General features: G+C 33.8%; 1 protein-coding gene across 3 annotated transcripts in view; it reads right to left on the bottom strand.

The window, feature by feature from the left end:
• The window catches only part of CSMD3 (CUB and Sushi multiple domains 3), a 585,345-nt gene that overhangs the window by 467,696 nt on the left and 93,972 nt on the right, over positions 1 to 23,677 (bottom strand). For all 3 annotated transcript variants that reach the window (XM_063423509.1, XM_063423591.1, XM_063423676.1), the window contains exon 3: positions 10,097 to 10,209. In XM_063423509.1, coding sequence (XP_063279579.1) covers positions 10,097 to 10,209 — 113 coding nt within the window. The remainder of the gene's footprint in view (positions 1 to 10,096; positions 10,210 to 23,677) is intronic.

Raw genomic sequence — 23,677 nt, 5'->3', positions numbered from 1 at the left:
GTAAAATCAGAAACAGAAGGAAAGAAGGTATAAGAATTCTGCACCAAAACTCAGCTGATATTTTAACGGGATTTCTTTTAGTTATTCCATTGGTATTATTTTCAGAAAATTCTTTTAAAATGTTATGTTCTACATGTAATGAACTGATTTCTTTTTAGTATGCAATCTTCAGGGGTTTAAAATAAAAAATCTATCAAGAATTAATAATGAATTCATCAATTTATCCAAAGACAAGAAAAAGAAGTTTTAAAATTTTTTCAGTACTTTGTGCTCTTTCCAAATACATCTACAGTATTTATCTTATATAAGCAGCTTATCCAAATAAATTTTAGCTGTAAAATGCCGGGGGTGGTCAATGAAATGTTAGTGGCCCACTGTCACCTGGGAAATGAATTACTTTTTTTTATAATGTTCAGGGATTCAAATGAGAATGAGTCTTCTTCCAGAGAGATTAAAATTTACTTTTATTTAATTATTTCATATATATATAAATTTAATTTTATTACAAATTACTTTCAATCATTTAAACATTTTTTTCAAACTGTAAGGCATTTGACTGACCATCTAATTCACAGTATTGCTATTCATCCATCTCAAAGCTCTCTACATTTGCACTGAGTTTTGCTTGCATGGCCTCATAGGCTATTGAGAAATTCTCTGCTAAGAGCTTATCAAAAAGTAAATCTCTTTCAAAATAGACTTTTAACAAATTTAATTTTATTTTAATAGGCAGAGAATTCCAATGCTGAGCAAGCAAATGTATTTCTCTTCATGTTAAAATGAAACTGTTGTTATAATCACCATTAAATTATTATATTTGTATTGTTCAGGATGATGTTAGTGACTGACATAACTAGATGCTTCAAGTTCACCTATTTCCAAGTATTTTACGTCACATAATTTTTGCTCAACAGTGTGACTATCTTTTATAGATCTAAGTGTCCAAATTTGAACTATAAATTTAACTCATGTGAGAAACTTGCAAATTTTGAAAATCTGTTGAGATGACAAAATGAGTCTTTTAGCTTACAGTTCTCTATTATTCTGTACTATGTTCTTTTCATAAATAAATTTCTCCATCTGCAGAGTTCCTGTCTTTTGAAGAGTTTTTAAGATTGCATGCTGGCATACTGAACCTGTTCTTGCAGATCTCTATATTTTGATACTTTCGCTACAGAAGTTCTGTCAAAGCTATCACAAATCAAAGCCAAAATGCTATCAAAAACCAAACACAGATTGAAGGATTAAGCCATCTAGTTCTAGATGTGCAAGTGGAACTTATCAGCAGTTTCATTTTCATTAATTGTTTGGATATTTCATAGTCTGCTATTGTGAGTTATTATTCCAAAGTTTCATTGATCTGTAACTTAAAATTTGAAGGAAGAACCTGCTTATAAACATGGAGCTGCATTTAATTAGGTACTTTAATGAGCAGTATATAGTGGTTCCTGGAGAATACCATTTCAGTTATACTGGATTACAGTTATCACTGCTTGTCTAGACATGGGATCAAAATGTGAATCTTAGATTGCCTTAAGATTTTTTTTTGGTCAGAATACTGTACTTAGCTTAACAATATGATAGTCCAATAGCTGAAGAATCTAAGTTCACCAAGCAAACCTTAGAGTCTCTTGGGAAATTTCTTTCAAGACTTGCAGTATATATTCAGTTATTCTTTAAATGAAAAATGACACTAAATATACAACAAACCACCCTCCCCCTAAAGTAAGGCTGACATATAATTAAGATTTCAAATTAATCACTGCCTTAGTTAAGCTTCAATATGAGGCATGTATCAAAATGATAAATTGCACTACCATAAGTTGACAAATATGGCTTATTTAACAACATTATTCTGAAAGAAATAAATTAAACAGAACATTGAAATAGTAAGTGGATTTTTACCAGACTAAGGGAGAGACATCTTTTTTTTCCCAATAATTGAGCTTTTCTTGAGGCAGAAGAAATGATAGGTTATTCATTGATTTTTAACTTTCAAAGGATGACTTCTTTTTGCAAATGTTAAAGCAAATAAATATATTTCCATTCATTTTGTCTGGAACAAAATTATGCATATTCTGTGGATCTCCAATCAACTTTTTTTTTTTTCTTTTTTTTTAAAGATTTATCAAAGAAAATTTAGCACTCAACAAGCACTAAAGCCTAACTGCTAATTATGGTAGAATAAAACACTAGATCTATAATCAAGCACATGTGCATTAGCTTTTTTCCTAAAAATTATATGTTATTTTTCAGATAAAAGAACAGGGAAGAGAATGACAAGTCTATTTAGATGAATTCATCACATATTCCCCCAAAAATAGGATGACAAATATTTGGCAGGAGAAACACTCTTTAACTGTACTAGTGCGTGCTGCTAATAAAGTGACACACATATCTATAATGTGCTTTTGAGAGGTTCTAGTGGTCAGATGCTCCCTCCTTCATGGCAAAATCCCCTGCCTGCAAGACAGACCTATAGTCTTGGACTGTGTACTTCTTGCCTGGAACTCAGGCACATAATTCTGCAGAGCAATTGTTCTTTTTTCAGCCTCACAACTGCTATTTCATGCTATTCACTCATCTGAGTGGTAATAACACAGCCAATGGAAAGCTTAAGCTGATTTTAGGTTGATATGGGATTCTGAGGGTAAGAATGAGGAGGAACATGTGATCCCTTAAGGTGCTGGTATCCCTTCCAATCCTTCTGATTATGGGAAAACTCTGGCTGCAAGAGCATCCAGCAGACCAACGCCTAGTTACACAGTTGCCTCCAAGGGTTTGGGCTTCATAATCATAGCACCTCATCTGAAGACAAAGCAGGACTGCTGGGAAGAAATAAAACTACCTGATCAACCAAAATAAGAATATAATCATATGTAGACATTTTTAACTCAGAGGGAGGGTCTTTAAAAATATTCTTCTCAGGGGACAAGGACTTGACTACAGAGTAAAAGAAAATTAAGCCCAGGTTTAGAAGGAAGGCTGAGAAGTAAGTACTAAAATTGGGACACTAGTTTAAGACACCATATTTTGATTTATTTGGAGAATCGTTAGGCAGAATCTCCTGGGAAGCAATTATGGGGAGGAAGTGCAGTCAGAGAGATGGCTGATTTTTTTAAATGACATCCCAACTATTTTAAGGGGAAGTGAACTTTGGCAAATGACTCATGAGGCTAACAAGGGAGCTTCTTAATGAACTAAAATGCAAAGAAGTACAGAAAAAAAAAAAAAGGGAAAAAGAATGGACAGCAAGAAAGGTGTATAGAAATGGCCTAGGAACAAAATCCATTAGGTTAAAATCCAAGGGGGCACTAACACTAGGGAGGGGTTTAATGTGTTATACAAAGGGATTCTACAAGTATGCTAGTGGCAAAAAAGGACGGGGGCAATTGCAGATTCACAAGGTGGCAAAGGCAATAATATTCAATATGGAAAAGGCCAAAGAACTCCATATCCTGCGTGCATCATTCTTCCTAAGGAGTAACTTGTTCATGTACCAGTCCAGTAGGGAAAGAGAGAGGTAATTGGTTCTAGGTTCACATTGAAAAGTTGGGTATATTCAATTCACAGATTCACCCAAGGGTACCACATGTACATTCACAGGTCCCCCAAGCATGATCCCTCTGCCTGCCTGGCAACCCCACCCAGATTCCAGGCCCTCTTACTGGCCCCAGAGGTCCCCTCATCCCTGGCTGCTCCAGCTTGACGATTACTAGCAAACATGCAGTACTGGCACACTTGTCCATCATGGACTCCCCATCCTCACCCTTGATCCAGAACCTCCTTCCTGCTGGTCACTCCAGGTGGAGGTCTGTGGGTGAGTGACCCATGCAGACCCAGTTGTCATCACACTGCCTCAGCACCTGTCACACAGCTGCCTCCAGGCACTGGCACGGAGCCCCTCACTTGCTTCACTCATGCAGGTTCCTCCTGATGGCCATTTTTTGGGACACACACCATTTCCACCCCTGGGAGTGGCAGCTGAGACCCCCTCCCTCCTGTAGCTGGCATGGAGACCTCAGTCTCTCCAGAAGTTGATTCAGGCCGGGGTTACCTGCACCCCCAGCCTGGCTCCAGGAGCTGGCACTCACCCCTTTAAACCCTCACATGCAGGACAGAGAGAAATTGCTCTGATTTAATAAGATTGGACAGGTTACGGTGCTCAGGTGCAGGACTCAGCCAGACAAGCGTATTGATCAGAGTCCTTTTTCACACAGCTGTCACAAAATGATGAAAATGCAGAAGAGTGACAGAAAATAATTCATTATTTGGAAAATTTGTTTATGTTAACGCATCAAAAGCCAATATTAAAGAGTACTCTGAAGCCTGTGATTTTATTGCAGTACTTGAAAACCTCCATAAGAATTCACAGATGCTAACAATAAGGGCTCTACAATTTAGCAGATAAAAGCAGAACAAAAGCTAGAGGCTGGAAGTTCAAAAATCGGAATTAAAAGGTCTTATTTCTATGTGAGGCAGAGTGATCAGTGGGATCAAAGAAAGTTTTCTTAAAGCCTGATGTCTTTGAGAGCTAACTTTGTCTCCAGAAGATATTCTTTAGCCAAATCAGTGGTTGTGGTATCAAGAAAATAGTATGAAATGGTCTAAAAATTAATCAGATTAAATCCATAGAGCTATTTGTCTCTCTGCGTCCTCTGGACTTACACAGGAATTGTGGGTACCAGTACAGCATATAGGTAAAATAAATAGAAGCATTGTGGCAACCTGGTATAGATTTCATAAGGATTTGATTGTCTTCTGTGGTACAGCTTTGCTATGCATCTGACATTAGGAAAGGCATAAAAGTCTGTAGTAGACACAAGTTTATGAAGAGGCATTAGTGGGATGTTTTCCATCCAAGCTAGTATTCCATAATAAAAAGGATTTGTTAGATAATTTTCTGGGGTTTCCTACATGATTTGACAGATATTCATATATTCAGACAAAATACAGGAAGTCCAGCACCTTTTTTTTCTTCTTGTCATCCAACATGTTGAATAGAAGTAAAATTAGACAATATAATATTGGGTTATGTCTAGCATGTTGCTTTGTTAGATTTAGTAGGTTTCATCTAAATGTATCTATTTATGTAATTTAATACTTTCCTTTCCTTTCCTTTCCTTTCCTTTCCTTTCCTTTCCTTTCCTTTCCTTTCCTTTCCTTTCCTTTCCTTTCCTTTCCTTTCCTTTCCTTTCCTTTCCTTTCCTTTCCTTTCCTTTCCTTTCCTTTCCTTTCCTTTCCTTTCCTTTCCTTTCCTTTCCTTTCCTTTCCTTTCCTTTCCTTTCCTTTCCTTTCCTTTCCTTTCCTTTCCTTTCCTTTCCTTTCCTTTCCTTTCCTTTCCTTTCCTTTCCTTTCCTTTCCTTTCCTCTCCTCTCCTCTCCTCGCCTCGCCTCGCCTTGCCTCGCCTTGCCTCGCCTTTCCAATTTTATTAAGGGGTTGTTAAAGCAGTGTAATGACAGAGACCAGCCATACCCACAGCAGTTATGACAAAATGTGAACAGCAACAACAAAGAACCTATAGTATCCATCAGATAGTAAGCTTGGTGATAAACTTATAGCCTAAATTCTATGGCTTTTACAACTCCAACATGGCAAACAATTTTTCCATGGATTTCTTGTAAGGAGCACTCCAACATTAAACAATAATTCATTAGTACTCCTTTACATTTTATATTAAGCTAGCAGTGATATTTTTAGCTTTACACAGGTAGGACTTCGTGAACCTTACCTGAATCCAAGATTTAGATTATTCACATTTCTGAATTCTGATATTCAGGATAGCTAAAAATAGTTTATCCTATTTTTTCACATTCTCTAGCTTTACACCAACTGCCAAAATTATTTTTAGCACCCACATCCTGGAATATTTAAGTCCTACTAATATTTCTTATCTACATGCTTCAATAATGCTGTACATCAGCTACCAGTTTTTCTTAATACTGCTGAAAGAAATGTGTAAGTCCACTCACTAAATGGAAATTCCATTCTGTTAATAAACACTATCTGCTCCCTTCTTTGCTTCCCCACCTCCCATTATTCATAAATCTGTGATCATTCTTGAAATTTTGAACATTGCTCTCAAATCCCTCTCAAAAACTTTTCAGCAGAATTGCTGAACTCCACAACAGCGCTCCAGTACAAACATGATGACCATGTAATTATTTATACAGTGTCTAATAATTCAGCTTTATAACTCAGCTTTAAAATTACGTGCAGCAGTACAAACTAGATAAAGTTATATTTCATACCACTGTTATAAATATTTGCAATTCACCTCCTGGGCATTTAGAGTTTTCACTGTAAGGGTAATCATATATTATGTTTTTCTATTCTTTGCCAAGGCCAATAGGATAACACAAAAATGTCTATCATATTTAACTTGAATGAAGATTGCCATAAATCCTAGCAGTACAATTCTTAATGAAGTCAATGATTTTAGCAATGTCAGCTACCTGTTTAATAGCTGCAAAATAACAGCTGTAAAATAACAGTGAGAAAAGAAGGAAGCACTGTTCAGAGCAGGACTAGGTCCATTGAATCCCCTTTGCTGTGTAGCCAATTCTACACTGCTTTCTTCCTCAGCAGCTGTATTTCCCCTCCCGTACTCTCAATGAATAAAGCTACTTATGTATCTCAGGACAACAGGAAACGGAAAAGTGCATCAAACTCCTCTATTCCAAACCCAAATTATCCCACCAGAAATAAAATAAAAGGGCACAGCTACACTGTACTCAGCCTAAATTATCAAATAGGAGATTAAGTACAGCATTATTTCTCCAGATATTAATACCTATATATGTTATAGAGAGCCTGAAAGCTACTACGAAACCTCCCCCAGAAACAACTCCAGAAAAAAACAGGCACAGAATCAGCAGACTTAGAACTTCCCCATTTCTCACTCCAACCAGTGTTGCTGTGTCACTAGGCAGTGATAAAATTAGCTCCAGGGTTTTTTTTTTTAAAGCTCTTCTTAATTTTCAGTGCACTTCACCATTTTCTGTTGTCACTGTAAGTGAAATCTATTACTTTTGAGTAATATGTTCCAGTTTTCCCTCATGAAATAAATTTTCTTCAGGGGCATTGTCCTATATAGAGAGGTGTGTTTTCCAGATGTGTTCTTTTCTGAAAAATAAAGCTGAACATGAAGAAGTTTATGCACAATGGTACAAAGATAACTCAAATATGCCACTTAACAGAGAGGAAACAAAGAGGGGATGAGAAGAAGAGAAAGGAGGCGAGAAGAAAGGAGGGACGCAGATTGCAGACTGAATGGTCCTGATGTTTACAAGGCCAGAGTTCATATTTTGTGGTCCATAGTGCACTTAGTTTGACTGAATGAAATTGCTGTGGCTTATATAAGGTGGCTCAGCATAGTCTTTTCTACTAATGATATAATTTTATATCTTTTCATGCACATTTTTATTCTCAGGAGATTGGAAAATGAGTATGTTCCTGTATGCTATGATCAAGAAAGTCCACCATAGATTTGTATTTCCCACAGTTTCTGTCAGGTACTCTGGAGTTTCTTGTCAACTTTTAGCTCAAATGCAAATCTGTCAAGAGGATACAAACTCAGAAAAATAGATGTTTGGAGGCTTTTTTTTTAAATAGTGAACAGTAATATATTCTATGTAGCCATCTACCTATATAATCTATTTCAAAAGAAATTGTTTTAAATTATCTGATTAGGACAGATATGTTCCTTCTTTTTCAAATTACAACTGGATCTAATCCCTTCAGATATATGTTGCTACTTCTCACCCTATCCTCTCATGCCACCTCTATCATTTTGCTTTATTGCAATGACAGGTTGCTAATCACTTCTATCTTAAATTTCAAATTACATATCCATAATGAAGATTTAAATCATGAGGCCATGAGGCCAGATACTAAGTATGCAGTTTCATCAAGAAGCTAAGGAGCTGCTGGGCAATCAAAATTTTTGAAAACTGGGTACTAGTCAGAACCAGATCTTAAATGTTGATTGCAGGGTGATACATGTTCACAAAGAGTACAAGAACAGAAATGGAAATTGCCCTGATGTGATTATCATTTAAATACATCTATTCTCTCACATCAAGGAAAGAGGCAATAAATGAATGTAATGTAATGTAATGAGTTTTCATTTCTTTGCTATCTGGGTATAAAGGAGGATAGCTTCATATGAAGTCAGAAAAAAACAGGTATTGAAAGAAATATTCTCTGACTGAATGAAGTTACCTTGATTCAGCTTTTAAAAGAGTATATCTGGCTTGGTAAGGGAAACTCCATTGAGCTAAAATTCTGGTATCCCAATTAAATTTTTTGAAAATTCCTAATTTCACAAAATAAAACATCAGTTTCTTAAAAAGATGAGTATCGAGTTCAAGGTAAGAAGTTTATGTTGTGTTCTAAACTGCTGATTTCTTGGGTTGAAGGTAAAATTTCCCCAGACTTTATACTGACCTAGAAGCTCGAGCCCTATTAATCAGCACATTATTTTCACCTAGAAAGGAACTGTGTGAGGAGACAGTCACATGTGCAAGCTGAAGTCGATAGCAGATCTTCCATTTTAATTATTCTCTATCAAAACTGAGACGCATAGTATGTTGTCTGCTAACAGTAGCAGTGCAAAATCTTTCAGTAAACTGTTTATAAGAAGGAAAGATGATAACACATATAATTAATTCAAATTATGCATGAGAGTAATCTATTATATTTTGCATAGTTAAAAATCCATAGCAATTGGATAGCGCATTTTAATGTAGCACTTTTAATAATGCTGCTGCTGAACAAAGTTACCAAATGCTTGAAAAATGAAACATTAAAAATTAACAGACTGCAGACTAGCCTATAATCTAGAAAAAAAAAAAGTTACATATAGCCTGAATGTCTCTTTTCTAAATTACCTATTTTTTATGTGCAACCCCCATCCCCCCAAAAATAGACAGTGTGTAATCATTTCAGCTATTTTCTCTAATAACTCAAGGAACAAGAAGAGTCTAAAAATTGTTTTATGTTTTTCATTTCATATCTTGACATATAGGAGGGAATTTCTATATCAAGTAGAATTCTAATGAAGACATTTTACTGCAGAGGGATTCTGGATTGTATTTCTACAGCAGGTCTTAACTGCATTACCCATTTCTGGATAGTTTCCTGGCTAGCAAAGTGTTACTCAGCTAGTTATTTCTCAGAGATTAGTTTCTGTTGCAGATGGGACCAAAGGTACAACAATGGCCTCAGAACTTCTCCAGGCAGTTTACTCTAGATCTGGCTTTGCTGAGACACTTTATGGAAATAGAAAAATCAAGTGTCTTAACACCAAGCATCTTTAAAAAGAGGGGAATAATCCAAAAATGAAAAAACAAAACCACAAAACACTATAGCAAAGAAAAAGAGAAAAACAACAGTTTCTGTTTATATCCTGTAAAAACTTGTTAAGACTTCACAGTCCTGGTACCAAGAAATGGGTTTAAAAAATTAATGCATTATATAAACCAACTCTTCAAACACTACTATACTGAACTTGGTCATGAAGAACATTCTTCCTGGAACACACAGATAAAACACATATCTATACATAAACAATACTATGAACTGGACTTCAGGAACAGCAGTTCCAGGTCATTAACTTCAGTGTCTGTGTGAAAACCATGGAAAATCATGAAAACTGCAACAGAGAAATATCTTTATGTCAATTCAGAGAACTGAGACAGCATTTCACCTGTGCAAACATGTAAGAAGGATTCCATCCATGAAACTTGCAGATGCCACCATCCAGACAAATTCAAGACTTAACTAGTAATGTCTTGACATTAATTGGAATAAGTATGTGTCAGAAAGACCAGAACAATAACAATTAAAATTTTCAGAATTTAAAAAACTTGCTATTTTTAGAGATCAAAAAATATTTGTGTCTGGATGGGACTATAGGGTTTAAAATATTTTGGTTTCAGATATGACCCAATCTAATTACATGAAAAGCAAATATTGCAACTCAGATAAGGTTATATATGTGTATTTTTCTATATTTCTTTGGAATGTTTATTTTTTTATTCATAGAGATCAGAGAGAGAAAAAAAACCAGAATATTTTGTTTAAAATGTCTTACCTTCATAGTAAACTTTAAACCCATGAGCACTAACTGCAAAATCACTTGTCAAGCGCAATGAAAATACAGATTTTGTACTTGTCACAGGTGGAGGAAGATGAAATCCTGTTAACCTAAGAAACAAAAAAGCACAATTCACGGTTAATTGTTAGGAAAATAAAGCTGTGTGTGACAGATGGCTGTTCCAAATAATATTTAATCATGTAAAGGACAACTGCCTTAAAAGTATGTCATTTACATTACCTGAAAAAATTATTTTATACCTTAATTGAAGAATTAATAAAAAAAATACTGTCTTTGACGGACACTATATGTAGTATAGATGAGATTAAGATGTAGAAACTGGACTTAAAACAGTTCAGATTCTTGGTAGCTGAAAAATAAAATAACAAAAGGAATCACAATCCACCAGACAATTTACAGTCTTTAGGGTTATATTTAAAAATGTATTGCACTATGTATCTTACACACGTTTCTGTCAAAATTTGTAGTAGCTGAATTTTTCCAGTAATATGATGAAAGAAAGGGACAATGATTCACTTTAATGAAGGAATTTAGTATTATTTAAACTGTGCACTTTAGTCTCAAAAAAGAAATTTCTGGTTTCAACTCGAAGAGCAGCATCATTATGAAATAACAAATCCATACAAAAAGTTCTCTTGAAGGGAGTTACAGGGTCATTAAGGTTTGTGGTTTTGTTTGTATGTTTGGTTTTGATTTGTTCTATTAAAATTACTGTGTTTGAGACACAAATGAAAGAAAAATTTTTGTGTACTCAGCACTGCTGATGAACTCTGTTGAGACTCATTTCTACATATTCATTTGATGTACATACAACAACACTTATCTTGCTCAGTTTTAGGAGAATCACCTCCTCAGGGTTCATATCAGACCAACAAAGCCCATAATATTTAACTGTCAAACATCTGTACAGAACCAACTGAAGACTTTAGCTGTGTACACACACCAGTGAAATCTAGACATACCTTTGGAACCCAGTTAGCCACGCGTAGTGAATTATGCAGCAGATAGGATACTTTATTAATGATTAAGATTAATTTTATGCACTTGCAGATTAGCCCTTAATTTGCATTTTACTTTGAATTTAGAGTGACAAAAAATTTGGGTCAAAAGGGATCTGTAAAGGCCACATAGTCCAACCTACTCTTCAAAGTGGGCTAAAAGTCAGAGTCTAGGTTACTCAAGATTTACATTTTCTCTTTTCATTGTTAGAACAAATTCACTCTGATTTTTTTGTTTGCTAGGGATTTTTTGGGTTTGGTTTAGATTTTTGTTTTGTTTTAATGCAGTTATATATACAGCTACATAGGCTGGTCTTTAGCACACTTTAAGAAATATGTAAACTTAATAATTTTGCTGGAAGAGATGACATTTTTAATTTTGCTTGATGTAGGAACAAACACCAATGGTGTTTACTGATGTTTTAATATATTTACTGCTGCTTATCTGAAATTCAGTCTCAGTCCTCTGAAATCACAAATTAACTGGTAAGTTACGTCCTGCCAGTCTCATCAGAGGGAAGGATATAGATGATGAGAAGCCCAGAATCCAAAATGTCAGGAAATTATTTGCTGAAAAATATTGTAATTGCAACATTAGCATTTTTTTAACGTTTTACTTATTTTTACCTTTAAGATACCTTCAGGTGAGTTCTATATACTGTACCAGTAATTTACCATGAAGCTTATTTGCTGTGGGTATCATAAAAAGTTTTATATTCTTCTTTGATATATATGTACTTGGTGTCCTTAAGAGAGACTGTAAATTATTGGGGATTGTATAGATTTTTTTTCTTAAGCAATCTTTGGAAAATAAAAAAAAATAAAAAAAATAAAAAAAAAAAGGAAAAAAATGAAAAAGGAAAAAAGAAAAAAAAAAGAAAAAGAAAAGAAAAGAATAAGAAAAACCTTCTCATTACAATAGCCAATTGCCAAATGATAATAGTACTCACATCACATAACCAGAAAAATGAAAAACATGAACAAAATAAGCAAAGGCCCCTAAAGTGGTATATATTTACATATTTATATTTACATAGGGTATATTTACAAAGCTAGTTTTTGTTTTGTCATTGGAATCTTTATAAGTAATATCATTAAAAGAAGACTAAAGAACTTATATTAATATGACAAGATGGAGAATTATGTGCAGAATACTTATGATATATGAGATGCATTTTTTTATTTGATTAGGAGAGTATATTTTTATTCTGTTAATAAAAAAGGTAATAAAATGCTTACATCTCCCAAACAGGCATATGGATAATTTTTCTAATAAGTCAATATCAGTACAATTTTTCCAATAGCTTTCTCATCTACCAATAAATAAATTAATTCATTGGTAAGTATCAGCACTTTAAAATAAGCTGGCCTAATGTAATACCAAACCAATAATATGAATAAAACTTTGTGTCTCAGAGTAGGTTTAGCTGGTATCTATTTATGTACTTAATGATTTGAAAGAATCTGGGATATAAACTTATATCCAGCAGAAAAGAGGTACACAATTATCCCAAAATATTTAATTTTATGAGTGGTACATAGACAGAGCTTAGATGGGTGGTGGATTTTTTAAATGAGCACATCTGTTACTGGCATAGTAAACATTACAGCTCCTGATGCAAAACAGATCACTGTAGGAACCGTTGGAAACCATTTAGCTTTCAGCAGTGGGCCTTTTATAACCATCATTATGTTACATTTAGTCAAAAACTCTAAGTTTGTTTCTTTAATTTGGTTGCTACACTTAAACTGATATGAAGAAATTCAGAGGTAATATTTTTGGTTTAATAGATGCAAAATTATTTAAAAATTTTAGTAAGCAAAAACATGCAATTATGACTCAGTACAATACTACAGATTTTTAGAAAGAACTGTAATGTAATTCATTTTGACTATTGAAATAACCTAATACTTGATTCATTAGGCACAAAAGAATATTGACCTCAGAGCTTAAGTCTTATTTGTATGTTAAATTGCACAAACTGTCATAAGTGTTAGCTAGAATAGTTTTCACTGCCATTTAAAATGAAACATAGCAAGCACATCATAACTGCAGGAGAGAGATGGCAGGCAAGCAGCAAAATACCTGTAAGACAATGTATGTGCACAGATCTGAATAAGATTGTCACTTATTCAGGTCAGTCTAAATGTCCAATGCAATGTTAGACAACTAAATGTCTGAGTACTCTGGTAAAAGTGAAAACTTTAGGTGGTATAATTATGCAAAATAAGCAGTCGTCTCGTTAAGCAGATATCATATGCATATTGAGCACATTTAAAATTTAATTTTCCTCTAGTAGCTGAGGTTTTTTTAATCTACAGCAATTTTCCATCTTACATTCCATTTACATATCTCATTCCATTTGTATCAACTTTTTTCAAATTTAAAATACCTAATGGAGTTACTCAGTTGACTCTGTTGCTGTTTTAGATACTGTGAGATATCTGAAACATCAGCAAGGAGTTGGTAGGTATGACATTGCACCATGAGATCCATTTGCTTCTGGAGAGATGGAGGCCAGGCAGGACATGCCCACATCTTCTGCTAGGCTCTTCAATCATTCCTTAATAGCCTACCACTCTGGCAGAAAAAAAATTATGACAGATGTGCATTCTTGTTGGTTGCTTTTGTTGTGGTGGTTTTTTTGTTTGTTTGCTTTGTTTTTTCTTTTTGGGGGTTGATTGTGTGTTTGTTTTTCTGGGGGTTTTTGTTGGGGGTTTTTTGGTGGTTTCATGGGATTATGTGCTCCTTCTTTCCCTTTTTGATTTTGGAAGTGTTCTCTGACCTCATTAAGAGATCTCATAAGTACCTGATACCGGCTTGGGTAGCCACGGGAAACCACAGGAACTGAAAGACAATGTCTACAGAAGTTTAAGAAAATATAATTATTTCTGTCTCAACTATTAAAAAACAAAAATTTGAATTGTGACATTCTACTTGAGCATTTGATTTTGATGATGCAGTTTAGCTACAGAACGTTATCAAACACAGACCAGTGATACAAATTTGTAAATTAATACACTGCATATGAATGAATATATTTGTTTCTTCCTGGTGTGTCTAAGAAGCCTGCCAGGCACTTAACAGCCACAGGAAATGGACATGTTATGTATGTAGTGCAAGACTGCAGATATTTCTGGGAGCGTAGGAAAAGGTTAAGAGGTATTTTTATTTATTCAACTTTTCTATGTCAGAAAGAGCAGATGCTCATCCTGAAAAATTTATTGTATATAGAAATTCTACATCTCCAGTAGTAAATACTGTGAAATTAAAGATATCATTTGGAGACACAATATATATTCAGAATTTATATATTACTTGCTTGCAAAACTACAGTGCTATGTAGTTTCAGTAATGTGATTCTGGCAATGTTTATGCAATCATTTCAGAGTATAAGAATGGAGAACAGAACCACCCATTGCCTTGGAACCAGAGGAAAGGATTATGAGACATATAAATATTAAATTACTTCATATAGACCCAAGACTGAGGAGAAGAAAATCACCACGATCGTACTCTTTGGCAAAGAATTAATCTTGCTGGTTGTTTGCCCATGGTGCCATTTTTATCATTCCAAGGAAAATCAAAGTGGCCAAGAATCCAAATGGATGTCAAAAGCACCACAGAATGCCAGCACAGAAAAGAGGTAGATTTTTGGAGGATTCTGTACAATTTTAACTGCATATTTTTAAGCGATTAGTTGCTTTGAATATTGAGTATTAGTAATATTGTAGGCAGATTAGTAACAATAGCTATTATATTCAATGCTAATTTTTATTTGTTAAGACTTCTTGGTGAAATAAGATTTTGTTTGCAACCTCAGATGTCTCTAAATACTCAGGGCACAAGTGCATAAAATTTCTTGATGTACAAATAAAGTGACTAAAAGATGTCTTTTTCCAGGTGAAAGACTAGTTTTGAAGGAATCTGTGTCTTATGTGTCTTCTGAATCCAGCCTTACTTATTTTTCAGTAATGGAGAAAGTCAAATAGAGTCTGAAACAAAATGTCTTAGGTACGCAGGAATTTCTAAATATTCTGTCACCATTAATTAAAATATAATAAATAAATTCTAAGCAGTAGTGATAATGTTTGAACTTATATGAAAATTTGTGGTAATATTTTTTGGTGTTGTAAATGATTGAAAACAACATAATTATTTTCCTTCAAACATGTCATTTACAGAGTGTGACCCCCTGTCTCTTTGTCCTGTAGGTTACAATATTCTGTCACATGTAATAGATTCAAAAAAAGAAGGCACCTATATTAAATATTTAATCTGTCCATTTTAATTTTCTAGGTATATTTTAAAAGAGTAGTACTCCAATAGTAATTATACTCTCTCTATTTTAATCTCTCTCACTATCTTCTTTCAATCACATATGACATAATTTTAAAATGACAGATTTTAATTTGTCATTAATTATGAAAAATCATCTCAGATTTGTGGTTTCCAAGACTAGAGTTCGGAGTGAAATTTCTGCACTTTGAGCAATCATTTGTTTTCTGCTTTTACTGTGGTCCTTGTGATAAAATTTGAATCATGTATCACTTTAAGCTTCATGCTGAACTTTAAACACTTCAGCCCTCAAGGCAGACCAGCTCCCAGCTTCAGGATCTAAACAGAGCAATCATTTCATAATTGCAAAGCTAAAATTATGGAAGGAAATCTTGATTAGTCATACAAAAGTGTTCCTAAGTAAATTGTTTACTTGGGACTGTGATGTGATAAATGGCTCTTTCCTCTGTGCTTGTGCATCTTAGATATTTGCTGTTTAACATTGATTATGCTTTTAAATAGGTAATGTTTTTAAAATGTATTTTAACAGCTCATTGTATTGCTTTGTTTTCTTTTCAGGTTCACAAGATTCTAGGTTTTCTACAATGCATTAGTTATTTCCAAAGAAAATACAGCTCCTCAAGAATATTTCAGCTTAGATGGGATAGTATGTGAAGAAATCTGCCAAAAAAGGGTTTTTAAGTGAACAGCAGTCCCACTTAATCTCAATAAATTTTTGATTAGGTCACAGAAATTTTACAGCAGGAAGAGTTTTAGTCTAATCTGAAAGGTGCAAGAAATGTTTGTCCTTAATTTATGTAAAATGATCCAGAAACATAAAACATGTTAACATGCCAAGTTATTGTAACTTTGACTGTAAAATTAAAAAGCCTATATATTCTCACTTTTAGTTTGAGCTCCAAATAAATGGTAATTCCTGTAAAAAGAAGATAGAGTCTGAAAAAGAATATGCCTAATAAGCAAAATGCCAAGCATAAAAGAAAAAGAAACTGAAATACCTAATATTTTCAAATAACAAATAAAATATTTCTAATTTTTTTTTCTTTTGCATGAATGTAACTTTGGTTTTCCTTCCACTATGAAATTTTTGTCTTAGTGCTATATATTTAAGTTATTAATCTTCAGAGAATAATATTCTTAAAATCCATAGCACATATACAAATGAAGATTCATCATGAGTGGAGTTTTCGCATTAAGTTAGCTATAATCCTTCCACCAGACATTTTATTTGCTGGTCTGTCCAGTAAACTGCTATCTGTTATTTCTGCAGGCAGTTCCAGTCAATACTTAGCAAATAAATAAATCTTGAATTTAGTAAGGTACTGCTGGGGCTTGGTTTTGTTGGACCACATGCTGATGAATCCATTATTAGCTGCTGGAGTCCTGTCTGTGTGGTTTTGCATTCGTATACACGTCTATTTATTTTCTAAGTAGCAGATGACTAGATTTAACAACTGACTAGCCTGATGCTACACTGATTCAATTTCAAATTTAGTGAGATCTTTTGCCTGCCAGATACTTGTTTAACAATTTCCCACTAGCTCTAATTATTAAAAAAAGGAAAGTCTTCAACAGAAGGGTTTGCTTATTTGCACTTTCTAAGATAAAAACACTATCTTCTCAGCCAATTTGCTGCTGCATTTGCTGTGGCCAGCATCTACTCAATTAAAATAAAAACATTCTCTTCATTATTTTTTTTCTAGATGCAATCTTTTTAATCTAATACTCATCAAATATTTGGTTCTGAGGACCATATTACTACATGTCATGGCATTTTATTATTTTGAATATCAAGATATTAAAGATATGATGACTGAATAAAGTATGGATTTTAAATGTTGAGTCTATCCAATTTGACATCCCATATTTTGGTTGTTGATTTTTTTGTTGGCCTCTTTCCATGGGAACGCAAAATCTAGCGTCTGTTTCTCTTTCAGTCTGTTCTATTGGTTTTTGTCGTTTGTTATTTTTGTTGTTGTTGTTTGTTTGGGGGTTTTTTGTGGTCTTTTGGGGTTTTTTTGGGGGAGGTTTTTTGTGTCACTTCCATAGTAATTCATCAGACATTCATAGATGTAAGCATCCGTTCTGATTTTGACGGGGGTAGAGTTAATTCTCTTCACGTCTAGTAGATGTACAAAGTGCGTCAAGTACTGCATTAATTGCCAGCTGAGGAAGTAGATTGTCCTACATTATTCTGCACTGGTGTGGCCTCAACTTGAGTACCATGTGCAGTTTTGGGGACCAAAATACAGAAAGGATATAAGGCTAGAGAGAGAATCTAAAGGAGGGTAACAGAGATGTTGAAGGGCCTTGCGGGGAAGCCTCAAGGGGAGTGGCTGAGGTCACTTGGTCTGTTCAGCCTGGAGGAGACTGAGGGAACCTCGTTGCAGTTACAGCTTCCTCATGAGAGGAAGAGGAGGGGCAGACACTGATCTCTCTCTGTGGTGACAGTGACAGGACTCAAGGAACACAATAATTCTATGATTCTACTTGCACACAAATGCATCCTACTTTCCTTATAGCATAGAGTATAGTTTATATCCTATAGTTTACAGTATATCTTTGGGGTGGGTTTTCTGAATTACCTTTTAATTATTTTTTCCTTTTCAACATAGAAGAATGAAACAAGTTTTACATTATTTTTAAAAAATACAGTATTTTAATATTAGTACACCACAATGTTTCTTAGAGCAAAATAACACTTTTTACACCTTGCATATGAATTTAAGTTTCTGAAGATTTGAGAATTCTGTATCTGATGCATAACACCAACAATACTTCCACGATTATATCTTTCTGATGATTCTTCTAAGTACCAGAGTAAAACTAATTTCCCATTAACTCTTCCATGCCTTGGCCTTTTCTCACATCTATGTTTTATGCACCCACCTATGCAACCATGCCTTTTTGAGCTTTGAGCAGAAAATATCATATCCTAATAGCAAGTTCAAAGAATGGCAAGGGCTAAAAGGTCAGCAAACATTAGTAGCTAATCAAACTGAGGATCAAATAAAATCCAAAAGAATTCTGATCATTTGGATCACACAGTCACTCATGATGGTTATCAATCACTCATTATATACTCACACTTATTAATAAAACTGAAAAGTCTCAAACTAAAACTGGTAAGAAGAAATTCCATTACCTTGTTGAACTAGTTGTTCAATTAATCCAAAGGTTTAAAAGTATTCAGAAAGGGACTGGACATGTAACTAATAAATAAATTGAGAGTTCAGCAATATATCACTGATGGAATTGCTGAAGCAATTAATGGGATATGAAAATCTCATGATTCAAGAAATCAATGAATTTTTAGGCAGTGAAGAATTAACGTGAGGTTCTCTAATGTGTAAATTTCATGTGTATATTGGGTTCTGATGTAAAGGTAAGATCTCCTCATTTTTGCCTTGACCCAGGAGTTTTTTCCTCTTATTTTGTCTCGCTGTCCTGCTGTTGGGAGGGAGTGATGGAGTGGCTGACAGGCGTCTGGCAGCCAGCCAAAGTCAACTCAGCACAACCTCTAATGCTCTTTCTTACAGACCAATTCAGAACAAACATCTTTTAAATCTCAGGAGTGTGTTGGAAAAGTGTAACACTCACCTGCTGAGTAATAGAGAATTAACTTCAATTCTCTTTAGGGTTTATGTTTTTGGATGTGCTTTGTGTCCATTCATGTGTACATGCAGAGAAGTTAATAAAGGTGTTGAATTGCAGTTGAGAATATTGCAAGATTGAACTGCAACATCCTGGTAAAATTCAGTTTATCTTTGGTCTTTCAAATTTCTTTCAAAAGAAACAGTTACTTACCTGTTGAATCAGGAAGAAAGTAAGAAATATAAAGGCTTCCTTAAGAGTACTCCAATTAAAATATGAACAGGAGTAATTTCTACAATTTTTATATGTCTATTTAATTGGTTAAAAAGAAATAAACAGAATTTAATAGTCTGTAAAACAAAGCAAACTCGATTGAACAGAAGTGGTCAACTAGATTCAAGTTTTACTCTCTGAAAATAGTAGTAAAAATATACTTTGTTCAACAAGTCATTAACAAATTGACATATGATGTATGAACTAATTTTTTTTTGCCAAATGATAATTTTTCCGTGTCAAAATGCAAAACTGCTCATGCAATCTATTATTTTGAAATAATGATCATAGGTCAAGGCTGAACATTGTTAATTGAACAGCTGCTTTGAACTAAACAATAAAGTACTCATCAGGTTCTGGTATGATCATTATATTCTGTACAAAACATGTTTCTAAAAACTGCCATCATCCATTATCAGATTAAAACTTTGATTATACAACTCTCCACTTTTTTATCACCAGAAATGAAGCAGACTTTATAAATAATTTTTTTTTCTAAAGCAGTCGATTTGTTTTAAGGCATGAAACTATCAAGAAATGATAAAGAAGAACCAGATATTGTACTACCATACAAATAGTTTTTAAAAATCTGTAGGATGTGGATCTGCCTGCTTCTTGAAGAGAAAAACTGATAAGAACAAAACATATCAAAACAATAATCTTTAGACAATTTGAAAGGACCCTAGGTCCTTAAAATAAGAATTAAATAAAACAAAAAAGCAAGCAGTACATATTTTTAACCTTGAGCAGCTGGAACATTGTGACAATATAATTTATTGCCCTCATCTTAAAGCTGGGTGAAGATCTATGGCACATTTTAGCAGATCTTGGAGCTTTCAAAGCACCAAAGGAGAGGAACTGGCTCCTTCCAATTTTCCCAGAGTTCTAACACTGACTTCACACTGGTTCTAGTCATTTGCACCCTTCTCTCTGAATTTATTTAACCACCCTGATGAAGAACTATTGCTTTAAAAATAAGCCTGAGTCGATTCAGCTAGCAAAGAGAAGCATATCCTCACAGTGGTATGCCTGGTGAGTGCCAGAGCCAAGGGAAAAAAGAGAAGGATCACACAGCCAAAGTCAGAGGAACACGGGAGACGGGTTTGCTTCTGTGAGTGACAACAAGCTCTTGGATGAGTAGGACAGTCTTTTGTAACTTTGCCTTAATGTGTGAAAATAGCACAATATGGAAAAGAGAGATGCCATATTTTGCTTCTCGCCATTGTAGCTGCCAGGAACTTCCAGAACAGCTTTAACTTATACTAAATATTCTGTGTCATTTTGGAATTCATCCATGAGCAAAAGGCTTGTGACATTATCACCAGACACTTTATTTCCGTTCTGGTATAGAGATAAATTTGTAGTAGCAGGCCATGTAAAAGAGGACAAACTATACACATATATTTCAGAATCTATGCTTTTGATATGAAAAATTCAGTCTTTTAAAACTGAGTAGTGACAACAAATAGAATAAAACCAAACTATTCATCAGTTAAATTGGCTGCAATACCTAAAAAAGCCAAGCAAACAAAAAATCTCCATGGATTTTATTTAATTCCTTTCTTCCAGAAAACTTTCACTGAGTCAGAAACAACTTACTTTTCTCACAGGCCCTTGTTCACTTTAAAGGAGATCATGTAAGCAGAGCATACCAGAAAGAGCTAGAGAGGGAAGAGAGGATGCTAGAGTAAAGGTGTCTCTCCTCCAACACTGGGTATTTCTATCTTTATGCTTAGAGGTCTTGAGCAATATGGTGTTTCAAGGCAGAACCTGAATCCACTGCAATGAAGAAATGAGTGCGAATTAAAGTCTTTTTGACCACTGCAGTGAGAAACTCCAAACTTCTCTGAAATGCCCTTGGGGTTGGGGTAGGTAAAAAACAACAAAATAGACAATCAAATTAAACACAAAGTGGAAGATAAGAAAAGCAGTTTATAGTGGAAAATATTTTACATTTACACATCTAAAGTTCTGGAAAAGACAGATCTAGGAAAAATGGTTGTGGCACTTGAGGAGTTTTTTATCCCACCAAACCAGAAATGTGACTCTAGAATGATCTTTAAAAATGCAGGAGAATTAATATATCCATTATATAAGTACAATTTATTTTCTATATAAACATAAATAATAAAAACATGTAATTTTGAGTCTCACAGAAGGTAAATTATTAAATCTATATTGATTACTACATATGAAATACCACAGAAAAACTTCTAGCAGGAAAATGAAAAGCATATTTTAAGAAAAGAATACTTGAAATAGAAGATAAAATAGAAGAAAAGGTCCCACTTCCAAGGGAGAAAGATCTAAAAGTCTGGACTTGGGAAACATAGATAATGTAACAAAAGTGTGTCAGGTACCTTATTCTAATCTCCACTTTCCATAATCTTCTAAAAACTGATCAAACAATGAAGAAATACTTCCAAAATGAACAAAAAAATACCACAATAATTTCAGAAAAGAAATTTGAAAATATTCTGTTACTTTTGCTGAAATCGGGTAAGAAAATGCAACTAGCATTTGTCTTTGTATTTAGGATTGGATGATAGTTAAGGGCACATAAAATGCAGATCCATAAATAATTATTAGACTGACAGGTCTGCAACTAGCTTTTGCCTTTTAATAAATGGTTTTAAATAAAAATAAAATTATAATAGAAATAGGAGTCCACTCAGCTGATCTGTTTTGTAATTATCAAAGGACAGATTATCTGTCTTATCTTGATTCCATATCAGAGCCACGTTGACTGACACTAACAGGATCAGATAGCAGAGTAAACAGGACTTTTAAAAGGAAACAATTGTTACTGCAAACAGGGTATCTCCTGTTAGATAGATGAGTTGGCTACACACATTTCATACCAAAATAAAGAATTAGAGTTGTTACTTTTAGTACTGTAACTCATAAAGACAATAAAAAGCCTACGTAGAAAGTGTTTGCCATTTTCCTTGAATTTTATGGATATATGATTTATAAAAATGCTAATAATGAAGTCCTTCAGACCACTGCATCACGTAATACAAAGTGAGAAATCAGTTCAAAATTATTCTTCAAACACAACCCATTTAATAAGGCATAAAGTGAATAGGGTTTTTTAGGACATTCAAAGTTGGTCTTGCTTTGAGTATTTCTTGAAATTTTACCTTTTAATTCAATATCAAGAATAACTGGCCACTACTCTAAATACCAATCTGAAAAAACACTTTAAGAAAATACATTTTTTACTAAAAAATCTAACCAAACATAAAACACAATAAATAAATAAATTTGTTTGTATCCTGCAGGTTAGAATTTTTTTTTAATTTAACTCGTGTTTTTGATTTGACTTCTTCATGGTTTACTATCAGTAAAAAAATTTCTTACAGCTGCACTGCATAAAACAGTGTTAAGAGCCACTTCCATATATATCTGGAACACATTAGTACAGTAATAAAACCTGGTATTACAGCATATTGATCAATAACTTAGTGCAGTTCTATACAACAAAATGTGTAGACAAAAAACCTATGTCCAATTATAGACTGGGAAAAAATCAAAACAAACAAGACTTAATTTCCCTTGAAACCATAAAGGAAACCTTAGATACAGAAAGATTAAATCTGATTCACCCAAAACACAGGGTAAGAGAAAAGGTTAAAACCTCTACATAAAATCACTGAATCATGTCGAATGCAATTCCAACTTTCAATATACCCAAAGCTGAAAGCCTACGAGCATATTGGTAATTACAGGTGCAAATACTATGAAAGAAAGAGGAACTGGTCTGGAGTTTTTTGTAATTGAGGGATTTTTGTAATTTTGTAATTTTCAGTAATTTAGTTGAAATCCTGACTAAAAAAAGTGATGTTAAAAATAATTATTTACAGATAGAACTGCAAATAGTAAATGATTGTCAAAAAAAAAAAAGTGACAATGATTAATTAGGGTGATCTTAGAAAGGTAGGATAGAAATGGGTAAAACTAATTTACAGGGGAGTGTGCAATGGAATGAAATAAGAGGTAAATTGTATAAAATAATTTAATAGTGAAAGTACTATTATGAAAGGAGGAAGTTAAAATACATTAAGTACTTTTTTTCATGCAAAACCATAGTCAAATGCACAGTTATTCATTTTAACTTCAGACAAGTAAGGTATATCCATTTTCATTTTTATTTTTTTTCCTTCCCTATAACCACAACTGTGGAATTTATAACACATCCAGATAATGAGACTTGTCCATAGTATTTACATGTGTAAACATAGTACTTTTTTGTAATACTTACTATAGTCTTTCATTTGGGGAAACAACTTTAACTGATTTACATAGTGGATAATACTAATTTTCATATGTCTTTGTATTTCGGACAGTCAAGATATTTCATTGATTTTTATTTTGTATGTGTGTGTTTGT

The sequence above is a fragment of the Prinia subflava genome, chromosome 1 (assembly GCF_021018805.1).
Source record: "Prinia subflava isolate CZ2003 ecotype Zambia chromosome 1, Cam_Psub_1.2, whole genome shotgun sequence".
Lineage (NCBI taxonomy): Eukaryota > Metazoa > Chordata > Aves > Passeriformes > Cisticolidae > Prinia > Prinia subflava.
This window is presented reverse-complemented; position numbering and strand designations above follow the sequence as displayed.